We start from the raw sequence: 10,425 nt of genomic DNA, 5'->3' as shown, positions 1-10,425 counted from the left end.
ACAGTATGGATTAAATCGGTTACTCCCGTTACTCGTGTGCACACATTTTCCGAATATTCTCGAACATTTGTGGGGGAGATACCGGAAGGAGTTGACCGATATAACCCATGTTTGAACTAATTTTGGACAAAATATTACGAAAGTCAAATTTTGGACCGAATCGGTTGATCCGTTCGAGAGTTATCGTGCGCTCCAGCCAGACAGACGGACATGGCTAAATCAACTCCAAATTGTCTGAAACACATTTCGTCTAAAACCAATATTTCGATGAGGCGAATTTTGGCGGTATGAAAGGGTATATACACGCCATAAATTCTGAGGGTATAATACTATGTTTACCTTTACGAAATCCACTCGATTTCAACTGACAATTTCATTGCTCAAACGTCAAATGAAATCCAATCGATTTCAGATGAGTTTTCATTTGACGTATACACAAAGGAATTGACAGATGAAATCGAGTGGATTTCGTAAATGTAAACATAGTATATATATATATATATATCATAGAACTATGTCGCCAGTTCTGTATAACAATAATAATGAACCAGCTTTTGAGAATGCAGAGAAACAAGCAATTTGGAAGAACTACATTCAAAGCCTATTTACAGACGTCAACAGATCAAGTTTTAATACCCAATCAGCACAAGCGATGACTGGAACAAACATTACTAAGAGCGAGTTAGAATCTGCGATCACATCTCTGAAAAATAGGAAAGCAACAGGACCGGATGAAATTCCTTCAGAAATGCTAAAACTCATAGATGAAAATAATATTGACCTGCTAACAAGGTTAATGAATCATGTATATAATACAGGACACTACCCTCAAGACTGGCTAAAATCAACTTTTAAAGCAATTCCTAAGAAAAGTCATGCGAAACACTGTGGTGACCACCGACTCATCAGCTTAATGAGCCACGCTCTTAAAATATTCCTTAAAATTATACACAACAGAATTTATAAAAAATGTGAACAAGCTATGGGTGTAAATCAATTCGGCTTCAAAGAAGGCATGGGGACGAGGGAAGCATTATACTGTGTTCAGGTCCTTATTCAAAAATGTCGAGAGGCTAACAAGGACATTTTTTTATGCTTCATCGACTATGAGAAAGCATTTGACACAGTGAACCATGACAAATTAATGGAAATACTTTCGTCAATTGGGATAGATGACAAAGAACTCAGGTGCATTCGGAGTCTGTACTGGCATCAAACTGCACAGATTGATGTCAACGGCAATCTTACCGACGATATACTGATATCAAGAGGGGTCAGGCAAGGCTGTATCTTATCTCCGTTGCTGTTTAACATATACTCAGAGAGAATTTTCCAAGAATCCGTCAAAAATATAAAAGAAGGAATAAAACTAAACGGTACTTATATTAACAACATCCGATATGCAGATGACACCACAGTATTAGCCGATAGTATATCCGGACTTCAAAAACTAGTAAATGCACTCACTTCACGCAGCGAATCATATGGTCTTAAAATTAACACACACAAAACAAAACTGATGATTGTTAGTAAGAAAAATTCGCACAATGAAACAATGTTAAAAATAAACAACGCACACGTCGAAAGAGTACAAAGTTTTAAATACCTCGGGGTTCTAATTAATGACCAATGGGATCCCTCAAAGGAAATAAGATGTCGTATAGAAATGGCAAGAGACGCATTCTTCAAATATAAAAAAGTTTTGACCAACCATGATATAAACATTGAGACAAAAGTACGATTTATTAAATGTTATGTATGGTCAGTCTTATTATACGCTGCAGAAGTCTGGACCATTAAAGCTGCTGACATAAAAAGACTAGAAGCCTTCGAAATGTGGATTTATCGAAGAGTATTAAAAATACCTTGGACTGCACACGTCACAAATCTCGAAGTACTGACAAAAATGAACCAATGGAGAGAACTTGTATCTGTCATCAAAAAACGAAAAACGGCATACTTAGGACACATCATGCGACATGGAAAGTATAAGCTCCTGCAGGCAATACTTAAAATGACCATTGAAGGACGCCGTACCAGAGGCAGAAAAGAGATGACTTGGATAAAAAACATAGAAGACTGGACAAATATCAACAACACGGCTAATCTTCTCAGTATATCAAGAAATAGAAGCAGTTTTGAAAGAATTATCAATAATTTATAAATGTCATGAAAAAATATCACATTTGTAATCTATGTAATTGCAATGAAATATGCTACAATTGTATGGTCGCTTATATTCGAATACCGAATTTGCAAATAAAGAAGAAAGAAGAAGAAACATAGTATAAAAGCATCAGTGTAGATCCGCGTAAAGTCCTCATATATAGGTACCTCCTGATTTTACCTATTTCAAGGGTCTTAGCCAGGAACATGGCTCTCGGTTAGGAACATGGAATTTGGGGGGAGGGGGTACAGTTATATGGGGACTATACAAAAATGTATACCTATGTTAATAATCTTCTGCAGGAATATTTTCAACTAACAAATAAATCAAAATACAAATTTCCAGCCAAATCGTTTTGGAAATGTGACCAAGACCCTCGAAATAGGTAAAATCATGAGGATCTTTATATGGGCACTACTCCGAAACACGGACCTACATTGAATATTTTCTTCCAAAATATGTGTTGCTCCCTGAGAAACGAATATGCCAAATTAGAGCTTGATCAATTGGAAAATATGGCCAACATTCTCGAAATAGCTAAAATCAGGGCTATAACAAAACGTGGAGCTACATTGATGTTTTTTTCCATAAATGGTTTATATTTACTAAGAACTCAAAATACTAACATTTGACGAAATTCGTTGGAAAATATGGGTAAAACGTGAAAAATACTGGAAGTCAGGGTATACCCTTATAAGGAGCTTTATATACTAAAAAGTGGATCGACATGACCTATTTTTTGTACCAATAACTCTATATTTAATCCAAATGCCTCTATCAATTTTCAAAGCATTATCTTTAATCTTGCGAAGTATACTGCACAATATTGGGGACACATTACCTTTGGTTAAGGTTAGTTCGGCCTGAGAACCCAAACCATTTTGGGGTTTTGATCTACTAACCGAATACAGTCACCCCCACTAGGAATTTTTCACACCCCAGATTGGTTGTTGCACAGTGTTATTAAAGGATATGACTGTTTGGGTGCCAACGAGGTGCACTTGCACTGAGAAGGTATGTGGTTCGATTCCCAGGCCAAGCAACATCAAATTTTCAACGGTGGCAAAATACCCCTCAGTAATATTGGCGACATTTTCTCAGTATTTCAGCCATGTAAAACTTCTCTACAAGTGGTGTTTTAAGACATGCCGTTTGGACTCGGCTATAAACATTAGGTCCTATATCATTGGGCTAATATAAATCAGGGTGCACTCATTGATATGAGAGAAGTCTCCCTTATCACTTTCTGGGATGTTTGTGGAACAATTATGTGTATTATAACTGTTTGAATTTGATCTCCAGTCATCGCAGCTATTACCAACCTGTCATAGATTCCAAGAAGGACACAGTTCTAGCCTTTACATTATTTCCTTTTCCTTAATCACACACTGTGCATTATTCACTTTCCTATGTATAATTTGAACTTATGCCACACATGTGTTCCTTGGCACATCATACTCCTTCATTTTCCCGCAGATGGACACTCTAATGAATTTCCGATAAAAGTTTTACGTTTACGTTTTGCTTTTTGGCTTTGAAAATTTTGCAGACTAATTTTATTTACAAATTATGATTTATTGGTTTTTAATTTACTCTTCGGTGTGGCGTTGAATGAAACCGAAACCAAAACCCAAACATTTTGTGGTTAAAAAGGTGAGGTTTTTTTCATCTGTAGTGTTTATACATGCACAATAGCTAAAAATTAGATGAGTTTTAAGAAGACGAACAACAACAACAATTCAAAAGATACACAAGGATGATTTAAATGAATATTAAATTTGTTTGAAGTATCCCACTCGAACTGTGAGAGAGGAAACACAAAATATAATCATTGAAAATTATGATGATGAAGATGAAAACGACAAACAGCAAATGGAAAATGGGATACTTAGCAAAGCTGTGAATCGAAACAAAATACACACAGTGATACAATTAAACATTCATAATAAAATCGGAATCAATTTATTTGCAACCCTCGTAATTTATAATCACCCTTCACGTAGAGGGATATCAAGGATCGTGTGTGGTATTCATTTACAGACACACAGCCTAGAAAAAAAACCGAGCGTATTCATGCAAATGTGTCTGGCGCGGGCAATGCAACATATGAAGGATACTTGAATACCAACAACAACAACAGTTTGTTGTCTATAACGAAGTGCTAGCTGGAAAAAATCCGGAGGTTTGGCAGTAAATAAAGAAGTCAAGGGCTGGCTGCTGCTACTACTGGGTGGAAATGTTTTTGTGTGTTTATTGTGTTTACCATAAGCCCAGGCAACTACCACAAAAAGTGTGGGTACAGTTGTGTGTCTATGTGCGTATGGAGTTCCTTGCATTAAATTTGCCTCATGTCATTGCATGGTCGGTCGGTCATTGAGATAAAAGTCAATGCAACGTGCAATGTCGTTCCACATGACCAAACAAATTGACCACACCCCAGACACATGGGCATGGGATGAACGACAGAGAGACACAAACGGCCGGCCACACATATCAAACGTCATTATTGGACTACATAGGAGGATGAGTAGACGATTTTGGTAAATTTGCAAAAAAGGAAAACAAAATAAAATGCAAATTCTCGTTTGTGACGTTTAAATCCTTAAACATGCAGTGCACATCAATCGTGGTCCCTTTACGACTTAAAAAACAACAGAAAACGGGGATGTTTTGAAAAGCTGACACAGCAGCCAGAACTTTTAATTTCATGGCCAACAAGTGACCAGAAATTTAAAATTTTTGCAACCCTTTGTCTCTAGCTCTCTATTGGGAATATAACACGTTTTTGCAAATCTATTTAATGTTGATACACAAATACAAACAATTTTGAAAGGAGGTGTTTTTGTTATTTATTTTAAAGTAAGTGCAATAAAAAAGGCTGTCACGACATTCCGGTTAAGTGACCTTGAAAAGCGGATTATTAAAAAAGGATAGAATGAAGAAGGTATGGGGAAATTTGAAGATACCCTACACTAACGTTACACATCTGTGAAGAGAAACAGGATAAGTCCTTAAGGGATTATGACCACTACAAAATCGAAAAAAAATTTTAAGGTAGAATAGAATATGTTGCAGGTATGCACCGTGGTGCAATGGTATGCACACCCGCCTTGCACACATAAGGTCGTGGGTTCGATTCCTCGGCCAGGCAACATCAAAACACTTCAACGGTGGTAAAATACCCCTCAGTAATGTTGGCGACATTTCCTGAGTATTTCTGCCATGTAAAACTTCTCTACAAAAGTGGTGTCGTAAGACACGCCGTTCGGACTCGGCGATAAACAGTAGGTCCCATATCATTGAGCTAATATGAATCGGGGTGCACTCATTGATATGAGAGAAGTCTCCCTTGTCCCTTATGGGATGTTTGTGGAACAATTATATATATATATATAGAATATGTTGCAAAAAACGTCGAGTCGATCGGACAAACATTGGCTGTGATATGAGCGTTATTATTATTATTTGTTGCTTCCGCGCGGGTTAGGAGGCGCATAGTGCCGTACAAAATTCTTTAAATTTATTACGATCTTTAGCAATTGCTTTTACTTGAGACCAGCTAAGCTTCTCGTTAACAGATTTGATTTCAGTATTTAAACTTTTACGCCAAGAGCCTCTGGGCCGTCCTCTACATCGGGCCCCTTGTGGGTTCCAGTCTATGGCTTGTCGAGCTATGTTGTCTGGGGATTTACGCAGCGTGTGTCCTACCCAACTCCATTTTTTATGAGCAATTTCTTTTTCGATTGGGATTTGGTTGCATCTTCTTTGTAATTCGGAATTTGGTATCCAATTATCAGGCCACCATATATGTAAGATGTGCCTTAAGAAGCGATTTACAAAGCACTGTAATTTATTTGTCCCTCTGGTGCATACTAGCCATGTTTCACATCCGTATAAAAGTATGGATTTCACGTTCGAGTTGAAGATACGAATTTTTGTCGAAATTGATAACTGTCGGGACCGCCATATTTTCCGCAGTTTAGCAAAGGCACCTTTAGCTTTAGCTAATCGGGCTTGGATGTCTGCCTGGGTGCCACCATCTGGGGTTATTTGGCTTCCAAGGTATGTAAAGTTGGCTACATCTTCAAATGGCCTGCCATCAAGATGCAAGTTGCCGGGGATCACATGATTTAACTTCATCGATTTTGTCTTATTAACATTGATCCGTAGTTTATATTTCTCTGTCTTGGTTTGCAAGTCATTTAGTTTGCTTTGCATATGACGTTCGGAAGAGGAGATCAATGCAATGTCGTCAGCGTATGTTAAATCATTTAGGTATTCCATGTTTATGGGGTCCAGAGAATACCTATGTTTGCTGGAGCATCCACACTCGACCGGAGTAACTCATCCATCACAATTAAAAATATAAGAGGGGATAGAATGCATCCCTGTCGAACACCGGTCACAATATCTATTGTTTCCTATAATGTGCCATTATGAAGAATTCTACATTGAAATTCAGTGTATTGCGCTTTTAATAAAATTACAATTTTGTTAGGTACACCTTTACGGAGAAGAGCTTCCCATATTTTCTGGTGATTTAAGCGGTCAAAAGCTTTTTCGAAGTCGACGAAGACTACACGCAGAGAAAAAAATATGATTGATCCAACAATATTCGAAGAGCAAAATATGTATTGTAAAGATATTGTTAAATTCCAAATGTAGTATTGTGATTCCAACAATTGGGTTTTGTTAAATCCAAAAATAGTTTTTGTCAACTGGACAATAGTTCTCTCTTTTCTTCGACAATTTTTTCTCTTCTCCCGCAATTCGATGCCGTGTTGAAAAAAAAATTATGGTGAGTTTTGTTTATATGACATGATGCATTTATCTTTGTTTTTGTGTGTATGTATACCAACAATGAGACTTTTGTTTTTATTTGTTTCTGTTTTGTTTCATTCTTCTTTCTTCATTGTGCTTTGAGGTTTGGTGTTATACCGGAGTTTGTTATGGTGTTTAATTATTCCTTATGTTGTGGTGGGTGCTTGTGGCTTTTTGTTTGTCTTTGTTGTCTGCAAATGCAGCAAACCATGTATTGTGTTCATCAATGATTGCAATATTATACGCGACATTTATATCCAAGTTATGTGAAAAGTGTATATGAGAAGTATATACACTCAAATCAAAAATTTCTGTGCTGGTTTTCTGGGTTGACAATACTTTTTGTAAACAAAATTAGATTATGATAGTTCCTACAATCGGTATTGTTAACGATTTTTACAATATTACGGAAATTCGAAAGTTGTTTTTGTTTTCTATGTTTGGAACAAAAGATGGTATTTTTGGATTTGGATTACAATGTTTGAACAAAACAAATACATTTTTGGAACCAAAACAGATATTTTTGTTCCAACAAAAGCGAAAAATATTTTTTCTATGCGTGTAGATGTAGGGGCTGTTTGAATTCGTTCATTTGTTCAATAATTATACGGAGCGACGCAATATGGCCAACACATGAGTATTGTGATCTGAACCCGGCTTGTTGCTTGCGAAGTGTGGGTTCGATTTTATTCGAAATTCGGTCGAGTATAATCTGACAGAAAACTTTGAGTGGTGTGGATAACAACATGATTCCTCTTCACGCAGAAAAAAAAATATGATTGATCCAACAATATTCGAAGAGCAAAATATGTATTGTAAAGATATTGTTAAATTCCAAATGTAGTATTGTGATTCCAACAATTGGGTTTTGTTAAATCCAAAAATAGTTTTTGTCAACTGGACAATAGTTCTCTCTTTTCTTCGACAATTTTTTCTCTTCTATCGCAATTCGATGCCGTGTTGAAAAAAAAAAAATTATGGTGAGTTTTGTTTGTATGACATGATGCATTTATCTTTGTTTTTGTGTGTATGTATACCAACAATGAGACTCTTGTTTTTATTTGTTTCTGTTTTGTATCATTCTTCTTTCTTCATTGTGCTTTGAGGTTTGGTTTTATACCGGAGTTTGTTATGGTGTTTAATTATTCCTTATGTTGTGGTGGGTGCTTGTGGCTTTTTGTTTGTCTTTGTTGTCTGCTAATGCAGCAAACCATGTATTGTGTTCATCAATGATTGCAATATTATACGCGACATTTATATCCAAGTTATGTGAAAAGTGTATATGAGAAGTATATACACTCAAATCAAAAATTTCTGGGCTGACAATACTTTTTGTAAACAAAATTAGATTATGATAGTTCCTACAATCGGTATTGTTAACGATTTTTACAATATTGCGGAAATTCGAAAGTTGTTTTTGTTTTCTATGTTTGGAACAAAAGATGGTATTTTTGGATTTGGATTACAATGTTTGAACAAAACAAATACATTTTTGGAACCAAAACAGATATTTTTGTTCCAACAAAAGCGAAAAATATTTTTTTTTCTGCGTGTTCAGTTGTTGCAATCTGAGGTTGAACCTTTTTTTGGTACTTTTACAAGTGTTCCCTGCATAAATTCTCTCGGGAATTTTTCGGTTTGCCATATGGTTTCAAATAGGGGGTGTAGAATCTGTGTGGGTTTGCTTTGAACATTTCGGGTACGATCCTATCTGCTCCTGCCGCTTTGCCAGGTTTGCTCTTTCGAATAGCTAATTCGATTTCATTAATACTGGAAATTTGGATATTAATGCGAGATATTTTTGGAATGTTGAGAGAGCTTACATCGATGTTGTTAGTAGGAGAAGAAAAAGCGGGGCTGAAAACCTCGGTAAAGTGTTCTCTCCAGCGTTTAAGCTGATCTATCGGATCTGTGAGTAATACTCCATCTCTATCTTTGATAGGTACAACCATGTTCCTTTTGTTTTCAATCATGCGGTTTGTACAGTCATAGAGCAATTTTGAATTTCCTATAGTTGCAGCGGTTTCAGCTTCTTCGGCAATTTATTCAATCCATTTGCGTTTATCGCGTCTGCATAACCGTTTAACACTGGTATCAATTGAGGTGTATGCTTGCGTCGCTCTTCGAACGTCGCTCCGCGTTTTGGCATTGTTCATGGCATTCCTCCTCTCGTCAATTTTTGCCCACGTGTCGTCGGAAATCCATTTTTTACACGATTTTGGCAAATTGCCCAAAACTGTTTCGCTGGTGGAAATGAAAGCACTCTTAATTGTGTCCCATTGCACGTCGATTGGAATATCTCGGGAAACATTTTCAGTTTCAGTTTCTACATTGGAGTAGAAAGCATTGCTTATTTGAGGGCTCTTGAGCTTCCCAATGTTAAACTTTCGTGATCTTATTGTTCCAGGATCATTTGCCCGTAAAACTTTTAGTTTCAGCTCTGCAATGACAAGGCGGTGATCTGATGAGATGTCAGCAATACGTTTGTTTCTGACATCAATTATGCTTCGCCTCCACAAGCGATTAATACAAAAATGGTCAATTTGGTTCTTTGTTGATCCATCTGGTGAAACCCATGTTATTTTATGTGCGGTCTTATGCGGAAATAATGTGCCGCCAATGACAAGATTGTTAGTTCCGCAAAACTCCTTTAGAAGCTCGCCGTTTTCATTCGCTGTTCCCAAGCCATTGGTTCCCATCACATTTTCAAAATCTGTGTTGACACAGCCTACTTTGGCATTCATGTCGCCCATAACAATTTTGATATCTCCGACGAGGATACGCTGAAATACTCCCGATAAGCTACTATAAAACATCTCTTTTTCGATTGGTTCTGCCGCTTCTGTTGGCGCATAGCACTGGATGATTGACACGTTTCGCACCTTGCATTTGAATCTAGCGGTTATTATACGCTCGCTAATGGGCTCCCAACGCATCAGGGATTTTCTCGCCACCGAGCTCAGAAGAAAAGCTACACCATTCGTCGAAATTATTCCATCTTGCTTCAGATACGAGTATACCCAGGATACTAAGACGTAGGCGTCGAATTCTCTTTCTAGCTGGGCTAGCTTACCAGTTTGAAATAAAGTCTTGACGTTCCAGAATCCAATTCGTGTCCGTAGTTTCATTCCAAAAGTCGTTGCCTTGTATCGGTCAGTAATTATTCTTTCATTTCTTAAGGTTTCAGTAACAATTTAATCTCGGCGCAGTAGGTCGTTAACCTAAGGTCGAGGTGACAGTCCCTCGAGGGGGCGTTAAAATGTAAAAAAATCATTTTGATTTGTACTTAACATCGAAGTTTTAATGGCGTAGCTCGAAAACGGGTGATCCGATCTTTATATGTTTTTGTGGGATTATTTATATATAAAAGCGTTGAGTGATGATGGCTGACAGATCTACAACGCCCAGACGAAATGGTCGATAAGTCTAGGTTTTTG

The 10,425-nt window shown here is 37.1% G+C and overlaps 1 protein-coding gene across 1 annotated transcript; it reads right to left on the bottom strand.

Moving 5' to 3' along the window:
- Positions 1–9,030: 9,030 nt before the first annotated feature.
- LOC141391519 (uncharacterized) lies at positions 9,031–9,732 on the bottom strand. Its single transcript, XM_073964399.1, has one exon. The coding sequence runs from the start codon at positions 9,730–9,732 to the stop codon at positions 9,031–9,033; it is 702 nt and encodes a 233-aa protein (XP_073820500.1).
- Between the last annotated feature and the right edge of the window lie 693 nt (positions 9,733–10,425).

This window comes from Musca autumnalis, unplaced genomic scaffold (assembly GCF_047663935.1).
Source record: "Musca autumnalis isolate F117 unplaced genomic scaffold, ASM4766393v1 scaffold_1, whole genome shotgun sequence".
Taxonomy (NCBI): Eukaryota; Metazoa; Arthropoda; class Insecta; order Diptera; family Muscidae; genus Musca; species Musca autumnalis.
Note: the sequence above shows the minus strand (reverse complement) of the source record. Positions and strands in the feature narration are given on the sequence as shown.